Source organism: Sarcophilus harrisii, chromosome 2 (assembly GCF_902635505.1).
Source record: "Sarcophilus harrisii chromosome 2, mSarHar1.11, whole genome shotgun sequence".
NCBI lineage: Eukaryota > Metazoa > Chordata > Mammalia > Dasyuromorphia > Dasyuridae > Sarcophilus > Sarcophilus harrisii.
Window position 1 is genome coordinate 242,920,345 of NC_045427.1, and position 16,091 is coordinate 242,936,435.

Consider the following 16,091-nt stretch of genomic DNA (forward strand, 5'->3'; position numbering starts at 1 on the left):
CGTCACGTCACGTGTCTGGACTTCGAGAGTTCCGCGAGCTGGAGCTGCCGGAGAGGCCCTGGTTTCCTTGGGACCGGGGCGGTCGTTTTGTGAGGGGTCCGGGGAGAAGCAGGTGATTTGGGGGAAGGTGACCTAGGAAGGAATTCTGGTCCTTGACTACGGGTGTGGTTTCTTCCCAGTTTACCAGAAAAAACAGGCTACATCAAAAAACCTCAACTCCGCTGCAGGCTTCAATGATGTAATGTTACATTTGCAAAGTTTCGTCTTTTACCTCATTTCTGGGAAAGCCCTAGCCCGTCCTCCTCCCTCCTTATCTCCCAGCTCCGCGGAGAAATCTTGCCTCTCCCTTTTGCTTAGCGGCCAAGCCAAGTTTTCATACCTGAACCTCCCTAAAGAGATTTAATTGCCATCTCGGAAGAACGCTACGTTTGGCGTGTTATGTACCTACGTACAGCACATGAAATTTAGGCCGTTTTATGTGAGAGCATTGGTCTTACAATCTAAGCACTTCTCTCGGGGTTATAGGGGGTGTTGAGTTGTTTTAAAGTGCTGGCAAAGGCATTACTTAACCTGTGTTTTCCTTTTGTAAATCTCCCTTTCTATTCTTTGTCAAGGAAAGTCAAATCTTTTGGATCTGATATCCATCCTTCTTTTCTGGTTTCCTTCAAGTCCCAGCTAAAAATTTGCATTCTACATGAATCCTTAACAAATCATTTTAAATTCTGATGCTTTTTTAAAATTATTTCCAATTTAACATCTATATACTCTATTTATGCACAGTTGTAGGCATATTAACTTTCCCATTAGATTGTGAGCTTCTTGAGGACGAGCTGTGTGTATCCCTAGAGCTCAATACAGTGCCTAGCACATAGTAGGCACTTAATGGCTTTATTCCCCTTTCATACTACTTACAAGCCTAAAATATTAATTTTATTGTATTGAGGTCCATCCTTATAAGGTTTTTAAATGGCAACAAGAAGACATTTTATTCCAGTCTAAGGATAACAAAATTAATCATGGTAATTTTCCCCGAGATTTAATTAATTTTTTTCAACTTTATAAGCACCTTTTTACCATTTGACCACCATATACTTCTGTAGAGATTCCTTTTGGATTTTCAAGTAAAAAACTAGCATGATCATGAACTCATATAATTACCTTACAAAGCTTAAAAGATGCCAAAATCACACAGCCATATCGCCACATTTCTTGACTTCTTTAGTTTTCTCCTCAAATCTGGAGGAAATCACAATTAGAAAGCCCAGTATACTGCACCAATTTACCCCTTTAATCGTGGCCAAATACTTTGGGAGAAGGGAGGAAAGGAGTAATGATAGTAAAAGAATCACCTTGGTATAATGAAGAGAGCTCTAGTTTTGAAATCGAAGGATCTGATTTGAATCTCAACTCTCATTTATTTGTGACCTTATGCAGATCACTTCACTTCCCTGGGTTGATTTTCTCATAGGTAAAATAAGAGCTTGAACTAGATGGTTTCTGAGTGATGTTCAGGCTCTACATCTATGATTTTATAACACTGTTCAAAAACTATATATGCTCTATGGCCAGCTAATTTTGTTTAGTCTATGAAATCTTCAATGTGGATATTCTTCACAGATGGCAAATTACAACCCATATACATCTTATCTTGTTCAACTCTTTGACTTTCCATAAAGCCTACACAGCAGATTCACACAACAAACAGGGAAACTATCTCTGATTCTCCTGGCATTGTGAAGATACCAATAGGATTTTTGTACTTCCCATCAATTATAGCTATAACCAATTCATTTTTTTTTTTTGTTCACCCATTTAACAAAATAGCAAAAAAAACTTGATAGTTGATATGTTGTTAGTTCTGTGAGAAGATTTAGAAAAATTAGAACAGCAATTGAACCAACTTCAATCTCTTAACTGCTTTTTGGTGTCTTCCTTACCACTTCACAAATGGGACAGCACAAGTAGGAGGAGGATAGACTATCTCAAGTCCAAGTTCCAGTCAGCCATGGGTGCTAATGAAAAGTGGGAAAATGACAGTTCTTTACAAATGAGCAACTCTTCTATATATGCACACTGTTTGATACCACTATTTAGGGGATGCCTTTATCAAAAATTTTTGTATTTAGCTCATCATCTTGCTTCAGGTTTCTAATTTAACCTTCAGGACTTACTGAATAATGTTGACATTTGTCATGTCACTATTTTGTTGAAAATCTTAAAATTTATAAGTGATACCACACTTTCAAAGGCATTCACCTAGCTTTCACGATTTTCGTACTCTACTTAGCTGAATTTTTTGCATCATTCTAATGACAAATCCTCAAGAACTTGTCAGTTAACAAATATGTATTACTACTTCTAGGGACTCTGCTACATGCTGTAAATATAAAGGCCAAAGCTCTTAAGGAGCTCACATTCTAATGGGAGAAAAAGCAGAAATGCAAGAAATAAACAAGGTAAATGGGAGGTAATTTTAGATGGAAGAACAAGAAAAATGTGTGTGTCTACATGAAAGGGAATAAAGTGTAAGATTAGGAAGTTAAACAAAAGCTAGATTGTGTATGTCTTTTAAGTGCCAAACAAAATTTGATATTTGATACCAGAAAGGATGAAGGGCCACTCGTTAGAACTTATTGGAGAATTGGGGGGGGGGGAAATATGACATGGTCACACCTATGATTTTGAAGAATCACCATGGCAGCTGAACGAAAAATGGTTTGTGGTGGAGATAAACATAAGGCAGGGAAACCAATTAGAAAGCTATCACAGTGGTCCATATACATTTTTTTTGTTGTTAAGGCAATTGGGGTTAAATGACTTGCCCATGGTCACACAGCTAAGTGTCTGAGGTCAAATTTGAACTCAGGTTCTCTCGACTTCAGGACTACTGCTCTATCCACTGCGCCACCTAGCTGCCCCTGGATTAAGCACTTTTCAAAGGAAGAAATCCAATTTATCAATAGCCATATGAAAAATTCCCCAAATCACTAATAAATGCAAATCCAAACAATTCTGAGTTCTATATCACACATCAAATTTGCAAAGTTGACCAAATACGCTGTGATTTACTGTTGGAACCTAGTCCAGGCAGAGTATTTCCAGTACACAAAATAGGGATTTGAAACCATGCCCCCCCACCAAATTACTAACCTATCCTTACCTTTAACCCAGTGAAACAACTGCTAGTTCTGTACTCCAGATCAGAGAGAAAGGATACACACACACAAATTATGTGTGGAGCTATCAGTTATGATAGCTCATCTACCTTGGCTACATTTTCCAGGGATGTACACACTGATTAATGAAATTGATGAATGCATTGCCAGAGGTAGCTCAGTATTTGGGAATCTGAAGGGAAGTATGAGAGAAGAGATTAGACTGCTTAATAAACTGAAGGTCCACAGAGCTGATGCGCTGACCTCATTGATAAATACTTGTGAAATCTGGATTGTAAACCAACATCATGCCAGGAAACTGAACCACTTCTATTTGAATTATTTTGAATTGAATTCTGAAGATTACCTGGCAGGATAAAGTATAGGACACTGAAATCCTTCCTCAAACTAAACTGCCAACCATTTAAACTCTACTGCAGAGAGCACAAAAATAGGCTGGCCATATATTGTTCAAGTGCCAAAGGATGCTTATCTAAAGTACTATTTTATGGAGGACTCACACAAGGCAAGTGCCCACATGCTAGCCAGAATTGATACAAGGACATTATGGGACTGGGTGACATGGGAGATGGTGGCAAAGGACCACCCACCATTGTGTACTCTCATCAAAGGAAGCTCTATGCTGTTAGCAAAACAGAACTGATATGGCTTAAAATAAATTTGAAATATGCAAATTTATAGAATTACCCCAAATGTTCATATGGACTATTTTTACCCAACTGTGGTACATTCTAAACTTACATTGGTCTGATCTAAACACATGACAACCTGACTCCTAAACATAGTAATGTCATTTTGGTCCTCTTTGAGAATAAAGAAGAATGACAACCATCCATAACACTTTTTTTTTTGTTTTTTTGTTTTTTGTTTTTTGTTATTGCTGTTTCAGACTTTGGTGGTGGTGATGGGAGAGTTGTGGCTATCAGCTGACAGAATGGCTAAATAATAGTATATGAATGTAACGGAATCATATTGTGCTGTAAGAAATGAAAGAAAGTTTCTAAGAAACCCAGGAAGACTTGTAGAAACTGATGCAGATCTAAATGAGAACAATTTTATACAACACAAACATAAAAATGATTTAAGGTCTAATTAATGCAACCACCAAACTTAGCTCCCGAGAACTCACGATAAAACATGTTACCTCAAGATTAAGAGGTGATGATTTCTAAAATAGTATTTTGGGAACATGATCCCCAACTACTAAAAATACAAGAGATGAGGACCTGAATGGAGAAAAGGGGTATATGTGATATGCAAGATGTTTCCAAGAAGTAGAAATAAGGCTTTATAAAAAGTGGATTGGGCTGTGAACAAGGAGTTGGGGAAGAGCCTTTTTTCACTATTCTATACTTAGTATGAAATATTTTCTGTGTGGAAATGTGCATAATGGGTGTATATGAAGCAGCATGCAGTAGGTCTTAAAGTGTGATCCAACCACCCAACACCTTTGTAAGGGGGGGAACCCTTGAGATGAAAATTATTTTATTTCAAACAAACAGTAAATATAACTACAAGGCCATGTGGGGGAGAGGGTTCTTAATGTTTTGAGATGGCAAAGGAGTCAATACCAAGAAAACTTGAAAATTGCCAAAAAGACCAACCTGGATTCTGACATATATTTGCTCTGACTGTGGGTTAGCAGTATAAAACTATAAATTTTAGAAATAACTTGTACTGAAAGTTTTCTCATCACTGAGTACCCCATACCAATGAAATAATATTCAGTCTTGTCAAATCACAACTATGCAAAATCCTTGTCATGTGTCATTCTGGCTTACTCTTCCAAAATGAAGCATTATTCTAACAAATTTTTAAAGAGTGTCCAGAAAGTAAGATTCTATAAATCATACATTCTGCTGCAAATTTTTCTAGAGAGAATGGCAGGCATCAGATAACAACAGATTCACAAACTTTTTGTAGATGTTTATTCTACTTATAGTAACAAAAACCTATGAAGTTTCATGTTTTAATGTACAGTGATATACTTTGCAATATAAAATACAATTTACAGAATTTCTATCAAGTAAACCTAAACAAACACACTTGATTTTTTTTTACATTTGTGTATTTAAATTAGAAACAGTTTTTTTTTTAAAAAACACATATTAGATGTTTGAGCTTTACACCTATATGTATGTAATTTAACATTCTAACTCTTGGTTTATAATACAAATCATCCAAATTACTAAGTTGCTGATGGCTTCAGAACTTAAAAATTTGTGCCTATATAAATTGTAAAATCTGTAGTGATGTAGAGTGGAGTAGTAAGACTCCAAGAAGCAAATAATATTTTCTAATTTATATTTGCAAAAGTAGTTTATGAAAATATAAAAAATTATCAAAGTGTATTTGTACAGTCAAATAAATTAGCAAGGTTTTCTCTATTTCACACTTTAGAACTTGAAAAATAGATGAAAAGAAGCAGTATACTGTATTTCACAGTGAAAAGCTTTCCACTTAGTTTGTAGTACTTCAACTCATCTCACTTTTACTTTCATCAACTTTATGCAAATATTTTTCTGTGTTCAGTGGTAAACTTTTAAATACACCAATATTGTAGACTGACAAATAGTAGTTCTAAACTAAGTATGTTTTCCCTAGAAATTACTGAAGAACTACTTAAATAGCACTATTCTACAAACCAAATGTTCCTGATTATTCAAATCAAAGAAACAGCTTTAAAATATCCTTAATTGGTTTATTTCTCTCACTTTTTTGCTTGTGTTTGTAGAATTTAAACATTTTCTAATGAGCTGAGATTTAAAAGCTTGACAGATTTCTACCTGGACACATGTTACTTTTATCAAAGATTTTTTTAAACAGTACTTTTATAAGGTGACAGAAAAATTAGGGGAAAGAGACAGATTTTTATTTTTAGTTTGTTTCTGGATTGAAACTATCCTTTACATAAAAAAGACAGTCATTGATAGAAGCTTTGTATTTCTTAGCGCTCTAATTACAAACTACTAATACTGTGTTCTTTCACAATCACTTCATAAATACATGCAGTCCACCTAGAATAAAATCAGCACAGGACAGAAATACATGACCCTCTTGTAAAGCACATACTAAGAAACTTATAAAAAAATTTTACGCAGAAACACTACATGTGAGATGTAAGAAAAGGTATGGCTCCTAAGGTCCAATGAAGTTCCCTTAAAAGTTTACAATACAGTCAAGTTATTGGAAAACATAACTTTTTAATCTGAAAAAAAGCAATATGCTTTTTATAGACTTTCCCATTTCTGTATTAATTTCAAATGGAAATTTTAAGAGTTAAGTAAAAAATCATTTCAGAATTGTAAAGAAGTGAGATTTTGTAAGAAAACATATTTTACACAAAATTACAGTAAATTGAAGTCCAGAAAGGTTCCACTCCATCTAATTTCATAGCAGTTTCAAAAACTATTTTCCTTGAACACATTTTTCTAAGGCTGGTTTTAAAAAGTATTTTTTTTTTTGCAACGTTGAGTATATACAACCAAACCCCCAAGTAAAGTCTTTCCCCCCCATATATATATGTACATATATATATACACACACATTAATCATAAGCATGGGGTATAATTATTCTCAAACATTTATGTTTGAATAGAAGTTGATGAACCTTCTGTTTCAGCTGGTTTTTGAGCTTCTTTTTGTTCTTCTGGCTTTGAATCCCTACTACTTTCTTTACTTTTACTTCTGTCTTTACGGTCTTTTCCTCTATCACGTTCTCTGTCTTTTTCTCGGTCCCTGTCTCGTTCTCTGTCCCTTTCTCTTGTTCGATCTCTATCTCTATCTCTGCTTCTTGATCTGTCTCGATCCCGTCTCCTGTCTCGGTCCCTTTCACGGTCCCGATCTCTATTTCTGCTTCTCTCTCTGTTTCTGTCCCATTCTTTGTTGCGTTCAGATTCCCTATCCTTATCCCTATTTGGATTTCTCTCTTTATTTTTGTCCCAATCTCGATTAGAGTCTTTCTCTCTATGTCTTTCCCAGTCTCTGTTTCTGTCCCAATCTCTTTCCCTGTCTCTACTCCAATTTCGGCCACGATCTCTCTCCCAAGGTTTAGCATGATCTCGGTCCCTTCTTCTATCCTCAAAACCTCTGCCTTGTCTATTTTCTGAGAGCTGGCTTTCAGGTTCATCTGATGACTTTTCTTTAGTGCTTCCTTCAAACCTTTCTCGTCTCCCTTCAAAAGTCTGATTTCTATATTCATGACTTTTGCCATCTCGGAAATCCGATGATGTCCACTGTGAGTCTGATTCTGGGGCCGGTCCAGATACATTTGTTGGTAGAGGAGCAGAAGGACCAGCTTCTTCCCATCTTTCCTTCCTGTGTTGTGGTGGATGGCTTGGAAGTTCGAGTAGTGGTCTTGGAGCAGGTTTCATACCCTGTGGAGATTGTCCTTGAAAATGGAATCTTGAAGGGGGTTGTTCATTTTTTTCTGAGAATGGAGCAGATCCCCTTGGCCCAAACTGAAGGGGTGTTGGACCCCTCTGGTTTGCAAATCTTGGTGGTGAATTTACTCTTTGTTCTTCAAATTGCTGTGGTTGAATAACCCTTGGTCCTGGCATGAAGTTTGGTGCTGGGCCTCGAGGACCTTCAAATTGGTTGGGATGTGGTCCCCGGGGACCTTCAAACTGGTTGGGATGGGGGCCTCGGGGACCTTCAAATTGGTTGGGATGGGGGCCTCGGGGACCTTCAAACTGATTGGGATGGGGACCCCGGGGACCTTCAAATTGATTGGGATGGGGACCTCGGGGACCTTCAAACTGGTTAGGATGGGGACCTCGGGGGCCTTCAAACTGATTGGGATGGGGACCCCGAGGGCCCTCAAACTGGTTGGGATGGGGACCCCGGGGGCCTTCAAATTGGTTGGGATGGGGACCCCGGGGACCTTCAAACTGATTGGGATGGGGACCTCTTGGCCCCACAAAATGGCCAGGTGGTGGTCCTCTTTGACCTCCAAACTGAGTGGGAGGAGGGCCTCCTCGAGGTCCCTTAAACTGAGATAGCAAAGGTCTTCTTTGTCCTCCAAATGGGAAAGGTGCTGGGCCTCTATTCCCCATAAACTGAGATTGTTCTGGTCCTTCAAACTGTGAAGAAGGGCTAGTCATCTCACTATACTGGGAATCCTGAAATTCCCTTTTTTCCCCATGGGGATCCCTACGATCTTCAAATTGGGATGGTGCCACTCCTCTAGGTCCACCAAGATAAGAAGGTGAAGGACCTCTGTTGTCCCCAAAAGGAGGTGGTCCATGTTGTCCAGAGAATAAGGAAGGAATGGATGTCTTCTGCCCTCCAAACCTGGTAGATGAAGGCCCTCTTTGTCCCTCAGTACCAGAATTATTTTCTTCTGAAAACTGAGGTGTTGGTCCCCTTGGTCCTGGAAAGGTGGGCCCATGAGGTCCTGAAGTTGCTCCATAATTCCTTGATGTAGGTTCATTTTGTCCCTGAAATTGTGATTGAGGTTGGACTCCTTTTTGTCCAGACAAAGGAAATGGAACAACTCCTCTGTTATCATCATATTTAGATTGTGAACTTTTTTCTCCCTCATCCTGAGCAGCTGAAGAATCATTTTTTTCTGCAAATGGGGGATTTCTTCTATCTTCATACTGGGATGAAATTAAAGGTTTTTCCTGAGATGTAAATACTGTATTTGAGAAAGGACTGCTTGCTCCAGTTGGTGAATTAAAAGTTTGTCCATCATTCTGCATTGGGAAATTTGGTTGAAAAGATGTATTAGGAGGTGTTGGAAGGAGTACTTTTCGTAAAGGTTTAGATGAAACTTCACCTGACACTGATGGATGTGCATTTTCTAAGTGATGTTTGGATATATTTTCTGAATCCTCATTCTTATCATTTTGTCCATCCTGATCAATAACAGTAGCTTTATCACTTGGAACCCACTTATCATTACTATATATCAACTGAGTAACAGGATTCAATTCTTTTTCTTCTTGTGGTGGGGTAGGCAATTGACCCATATTAACACCTGCAGAAGATTCTCTCATAGGTGTCCCACTATGTGAGGAACTAGATAGTGGCTTTAGCAAATTTTCACTTTCACTATTTTCTGTAGCTATTCTTCTAGCCTGTCGTGGATCTCTACTTTGTCTGAGATCTGAACTTAGGCTTCCTGCATGAGTTAACTGAGTTGACATTGAAGATGAATCTGACTTATCAGCAGTTTGTTGATCTTGTTGAAATAATTCAGTCTTTGTCAAAGATGACTTTGGAGGTGGTGACATCAATGCATCAGACACTGAAAAGTGAGCCATTGATACACCAACCGCAGCCCTTTGCTGTCTAAGTGCTTCTTCTTGTTCTTCTAGTTGCCTCTTCTGCTCCTCTATTTGCTTATTTAATTCTTCAAGCATTTTTTGCTGTTCTACTAAGGAGGAGGGAGCAGAAATATCAGTCACATATTCAGATGTCCTCTCTGTGGAATTTTTATCTGCACACATTTTATTAGGTAAGTCATCAATAGTAACTTTAGCTTCTTCTAAAATAGTTTCATCTTCTGGGTCATAAGCCACATCTTCTCTCTCTGACAATTCAGGAGGCTTATCAAGATCATACCGTTTTTCACTATCATTAATTTGAGTTTCAAAAGCTTTCTCTGGATCATATTCTTCTTCAGGATCATATGGTCTGTCATCTTCCTCCTCCTCTAGAGTTTTATCTTTTGACATTTTGCCAAACTGTTGAACAATTGGATCTAACAAAGGAGTTGCTGGTACTCCTTCATCCACCATTATCTTAGATTCTTGGTTTAAAGGTGAAGTAAATTCAGAGTCCTTAGCAGCAGAATCAAATGATTTCTTCTTTCCAAAAAGAGTTTGCAAGATGTGTTCTAGGGGTGAAGCTGTTTTTGAACTAGATGAGCTACCAGGGGAGGAAGTTGTAGTTGTAATAGTTGCTGATGAAACTGATGGAGTTGTGGTGTTTGTAGTCCCTGTTTTAAGTGATGACAGTATTTTTAATACTGATGATGAAGCTGGTGGATCTGGGAGTGGTGGTGGTGGAGGTGGTGGAGGTGGAGGTGGTGGTGGTGGGGATCCAGGTGGTGTAGTACTGACAACAGTATCTGAAGAATAGATCTGATACTTTAATTGCTTCTTTTCAGATTGAGAAGACAAAATTCCTTTGGGATACAGTGACCCCTCGACTTCTTCTTGTGTTTGAAGTTTGCTCCGTTTTTCTTCCATCTTATCCAATTCTCCAGCATTCGAAGGTCGCTTTACTTTTTGACAGATTACTAATCCCAGTATTATATTTGGACGTGGTGACTCAAGACCTAAGGAAGAAAAGTATATGTTTTAGAATGCAGGAAAGTTAGTTAGCAATAATGTCTTGTGGAGAGCCTTATAAACTTCAGTGGACACATGAAAAATTCTATAATTTTACATTACAAAGCATTCTTGTTAAATACTGGCAAAAAGAAAAACATGTAATATTTGCAGAACTTGAAAAGAAAGTAAATCCCAAGAATATTTTGGCACATAAAACACATTACAATATTTAATAGTCATCACAATTTCAAAAGGTTAACATTAGGGTAAGAAAAAAAAAGGTAATAAAACATTAAGAAAAAAGTCATAAATAACTTCACATTATTTCCAATATTCATGTGTCTTAAATTAATGCCTTGATATTTAAAGAAAACACTGATACAATAAAAGTATTCCAAAAAGTAAAATTGGTTTATATTTAAAAAGCCATATACAATGTCTTCTCAATCAGCTGTATGGTATCAATTAAGGGAAAAAAATTCTTCCAATGTACTAAAGAGTAAGTTTCTTGGAAATATACATTTGTCGTATGAATTTCTTTTCTAAAACAAGGCAAAGCAATAGTAATAATAGCTATTATGTACACAGTACTTGAAAATTTGCAATGAATTCCACATATATTACCTCACATGGTTAATAAAGTATAAGGTACTGAATAATCACTTTTTAAAATTGGGCAATGGTGGAAAAGTATGCTAAAAAATTATTTGCTTCACTGGTAAGCAATAGTTTAACTCTTAATGAACAAGTTTCTTACTTTTTATATACACATTTATATACACTGATATAGCCAATTAGGAAATATGCTGCAGTATATAAAGTGAGGTAAAAGTATCAATTTCTTGAATTCAGTATTGATAAGATGTTTTATATACTTGAGAAAAAATATTCTAAATTTCTTTTGGATTGTATATTATAATTTCATAAAAAAAACTAATTGTCTTAGCTTTTGCTGGTTATCAAAAAAAATGGCAATATTGAAATCAAGTTGGTGAATTTGAATCCAATATGGATCAAAGACCACAGTACAACTGACAAAAGTATATTCTCCCATGGATATGGAATGATCCCAAAAATCTAAATAACTATTAACTAAGTTTGTTTAATATTGGGGAAAAATATAGTTAGCTTGGCAAATAATCTCCATTATGGAAAATGGGTGTGGGTAAACTTCAAAAAAGGCATACCTGATGCTGAGTCCATAGCAACATCATCTAGATTAATACATTATTTCCCTCAGCTAAATGATATCCTATGTATATTAAAATATATTTTCTTAGGGCAAAATGCTGTATTATAATAATGGTCAAGTTAGATAAAATTTATACATATAAGAATACCTAATTTTATATGTATTTTAATTTTACCCTTCTAATTCATCACCAGAACTTTTCACTGCAACAATAGACAAAAACCTTTGAAATGTTCCTTTCCCTATTCTTTGATGGAGATTTTGAAAATTTATCAAAAGTCTACAGGAGGGATAAAGAAAAATATATGATACATCAGGCCTTATCAAATATTATACCATATATATTTGGCATAGACTTTCAAATAAAATTCAAATGTACTGTGTAAAATAATTTTCTTTTAAAGCAAAGACATGAAGAATTGAGGGTTTTCACCTTAAATTTCATTTTAAAAATGCTTAACATATAATACTAATTGAGAAATTTGCTTTAGCCTAGTGTATTTCCCTACATTCTAAGAGATTAAAATTCGCACTAGGTAGAGGGCAAATTGTTCTTCAAAACTGCTGTGATGAAATCAAAAGCTTTCTATACCTCCATATTCTAATATTTATTGAAAAATCCAGTATCTATAAAATAATCAAAGTATAATTATGTGGGCACTCACTGTATATAAAATAAGAATTGATCTTATTCAACACATTACAGGTAAATCTTATTCCAAAAATTTTAGACTAAGACAAAAAGAGAAAACAAAATATTTGAAGTCATCTTCAAGTAACAAAGGTACAAAGTGTGAGCAATGAAGCCTAAATGAGTCAATTAACAATAAGACAGGCAAAACAAAATCGAGTAGCACAATGGTCTGAGAAACTAGAGGGAATTTACCTAACAAATTAGAAGCTCTACTATTTTAGATGTAATAACATGCTCATTGTTTAATCTGGGTTTTTATGTAGACCAACATTTATTTGATCAAACACTAAAAAATGTAATGTAACCTGGCTACTCTTTCCCAGTTAGTCTGAACCCCACCCCCTTCTTGCCAGAACTACAATGGCTGGGTAATATTAAATGACTTAGTTCCTAAATTGTAACTTAAATAATGCACATAAAAGCTATTATCTATTTCTTAACTTTGTAATTAAAAATATTTTTGACCTTGTAACCTGTTACTAAACAGGTGAAATTAACTCTCAAAAAAAGTACTATTTCTAGATCATACTTTAATTCATTAATGCTAGATACTAGCTATGTAAGTACAGCGTGATCTTAAATCTCTTAAAATGTGGTCTTTATCCATTTAAAATGTGTTCAACTTAAAACTTGAGATGTCCCCAAAATTTATTGAACTTTTAAATGAATACTTAAGTTTTCACTTATAACAAAACTTTTTTAAGGCTTAAGTTATATTCACTGTAATAATTTGGAGATTAACAGGATTCACTAGTTTTTCTCCTATTATTAACAGATAATACCCAAATGTAAATTTCTGAAAAGCTAACAACCTAGTTCTAGAAATTGAAGATCTCTTAAAACAGCAACAGGAAGAGATCTTCAGCATTCCCCCCAATGTTTTGGACTCATTTAGGTAAATAAAATGCTTTAAAGTCATTATTTACACTATCAGTTTTTAATGCAAGCCTTCTGTCCTACTCACAAAAACAACAAAATTTAAAATTTATCAAAGGGATATTCTAAAAAATTTTCAAAATTACTATTAATTTTAGCCTTGAACATATGGCAAAGAATCAAGAATTTCATTTTGGCTTTCATTAAGTTGGCCAGGCAACTTTCTTTACTGATTTCCACTCATCCCTCCAATTTGTGTCCCCCTCTTTGTACTGTTATTTAGAAAAGCTGCAGAAGTTGGGTGAGAAAAGTTCTGATTTTTAAAGGATGAAACCTAAAACCCAGGACTGGGGAGTCCAAACTTGGTGGTATAGTTCCAGATGAGCGATGTTCCCTTTGGATTTGTAAAATCCAAATTTGTTTTCTCCTTATATGAACAAGGAATGTTACTTACCACCTCCCTCTGGAAAATTATGAATTATTCAAAAAACAGGTGAAATGAAACTATTGAGTGGGAAGAACTGTCCCACAAGCTATATGTAGCTGTAAAGTAACACTACTTATTTCTGGACAAAAGGTTTGAGATGGCTTTTGGAATGAAGACTGGGCAGTATTATTTCCCACCTAATTAAATTCCTTGAAAATAATCAGGTCAATACTGTTATGTGTAGAAAATGTTTTATTTTATGTCTAATGAATGTTTCATTTAGGTTTGCATTGAAATTGTTTATAGTCAAGACAAGCAAATTTAACAACTATATTTCTATAGATTAAATAAACTGAGTACATTTGATCTAAGGGAGTCTTAAATCTTTACACAGGTGTTATTTCAAAGGCATGGACTGATCAATTTCATTAGTTGTGAAGCTAAGTAGCCATACCAGACTTATGCAGCAAAGCAACAGGTATTCTTATTGAGAGGTGTAGTGGAAGGAGATAAGGGAAACCACTAAGTTTCTAAGGACACTTTTAACTCATGCTCATTATATGTTCTAAGTATGTAAAAAGGCTAAAATTGTGCATTTTATTCCATTAAAATAGCTTATATGTTTAAAACTGACTCTCTTCCTTCCTTTAAAGTGATCACAATGATATGAAGGTTTCTTCTTTCTGTCCCCCATCCCATCCTCCCAAGGTCTAACTGGTTGTTTTTCACCACTGGATAATTGGCTGTTATTCTACTTGTATGTGACTTTTAACCCCATCAAAGGAAAATATTTGAAGCTGCTGAAACAGAAATTGTGTGGGAAAGTTATATGCAATATCAATTATGACATGGAAAGTAAAGGGAAATGGCAAAATAGACAGTGAAATTGTCTCTCCCCACCCCACCCCCCTCCAGCCCCCTTCAGTTCTTAAGAACCGAGATATATAAGGTATCAATGTGACCCATTGTGCTGTTCAGGTAAAGTACAGAAGTCGTGGTCTTCATTCAGATGTCAGTTGACCAGAATGCCGAAGAAATCCAATGCCTAAATGCCTCCAAGTGTGCTTAATCTCAATTTATCATCTTCTATCCTCTGAGAATTATGATGTGTAATATGAGAATTAGTGCTTATAAAAAGTCTTATAAAAAGTGTGAGACAAGAAACTTTTGTTGATAGCAAGGCCATGGATGTATAGTATGCTACCCAAAACCTACTTTATGTAAATTTAAGGAGACAGTGACCACTTTCCATAAAACATTTTTATTTATTTTGAAGAGGGAGAAAGAGCAATAAATTCCATTCAATGCTATATGAAAAGTCTGGTTACAATCTTTATGCAGGCACATTAATACATATACATAAGACCTGAAAAAAGTTGCTTACCTGAAAAAAAATTCACTCACAGAATCTTTTAGCTAAGTTAGCATACAAAAAAAAAAAAAAAGTCTCTCCACTAATTTAGATGAGGGATCCACTCATTCATCACATCTCACCCATCAAAAAGTCAGAGGCAAAACATGGAAAAAATTTTAACTTTTGACACTCTGAATTGAAAACCTAAATCATAATTCCTCATTATCACTGTACATTCAAGAAGTATCAATGTAATGGGTTTGGCATACCGTGTTAAAACTAGTGTGTCCTTTTCAATTTCATGTCACATTGGATTAAAAGAAAGGTTAAAAGTGTAGAAAATGAATCACTGCACTGGTGTCCCAATCAAGTAATATATTGTTCAAATATGGGCAAGTTTTAAGACTATTACATTTATTAAAATATAAATATATATACTTTGACCAATTTATTAAGAAAGTTAAATTTTCAAGTTGTTTTTCAGTACTTATAAGTCATTTTAATGAAAATCAAACTGAAGGTTAAAATGGGCAAGAGACAAGGAAAATTTTACAGTTAATATTTGACTTGAGTAACTTTTTAAAATAAAGGATAAATTTGAGAATATTTATTAAATTTGCTAAGAATATATTTAAAAAATCATTAAATAAATTTGACAATACTACAGATAGAAACACATTTTTAAAGGGACTACAGCTGGCCTTTTATAAAAAGTTACCAACTTCTGTACTTTAAACTTTAAAGTATAAACAACAACAAAAAAGGAATATATTTAAAAGTACTGTTAAAAGTATCCATAATATTCCTGTCAGTGCTACCCCTCCCTATAAACTGAAAGTTAACAGAAATATTGTCAAAAAAAGATTGAAGACTAGGAAAAGCTATTTTGCTAAGACAAGAGTGCCATCAGTTATATATAACCCTAAATTCAAATACAACGTGGTTAAATACTGGGCCTTACAGATAGAACTGGACTTGTGATAAAAGGCATAAAGCTAATATGTAGAATTTATATGTATACTGCTGAAGTATTACTATTCTATTACAGAATAATGTAATAGATTAAAAAAAACAGCTTCAGTGCCAGAAGGA

At 35.2% G+C, this 16,091-nt stretch overlaps 1 protein-coding gene across 10 annotated transcripts in view; it reads right to left on the minus strand.

Annotated features, from left to right (window-relative positions):
• Positions 1-5,090: 5,090 nt before the first annotated feature.
• Positions 5,091-16,091, minus strand: part of DIDO1 (death inducer-obliterator 1) — a 67,004-nt gene continuing 56,003 nt past the window's right edge. For all 10 annotated transcript variants that reach the window (XM_031951741.1, XM_031951745.1, XM_012539633.3 and 7 more), the window contains one exon: positions 5,091-10,461. In XM_031951741.1, coding sequence (XP_031807601.1) covers positions 6,761-10,461 — 3,701 coding nt within the window. In that variant the 3' untranslated portion in view covers positions 5,091-6,760. The remainder of the gene's footprint in view (positions 10,462-16,091) is intronic.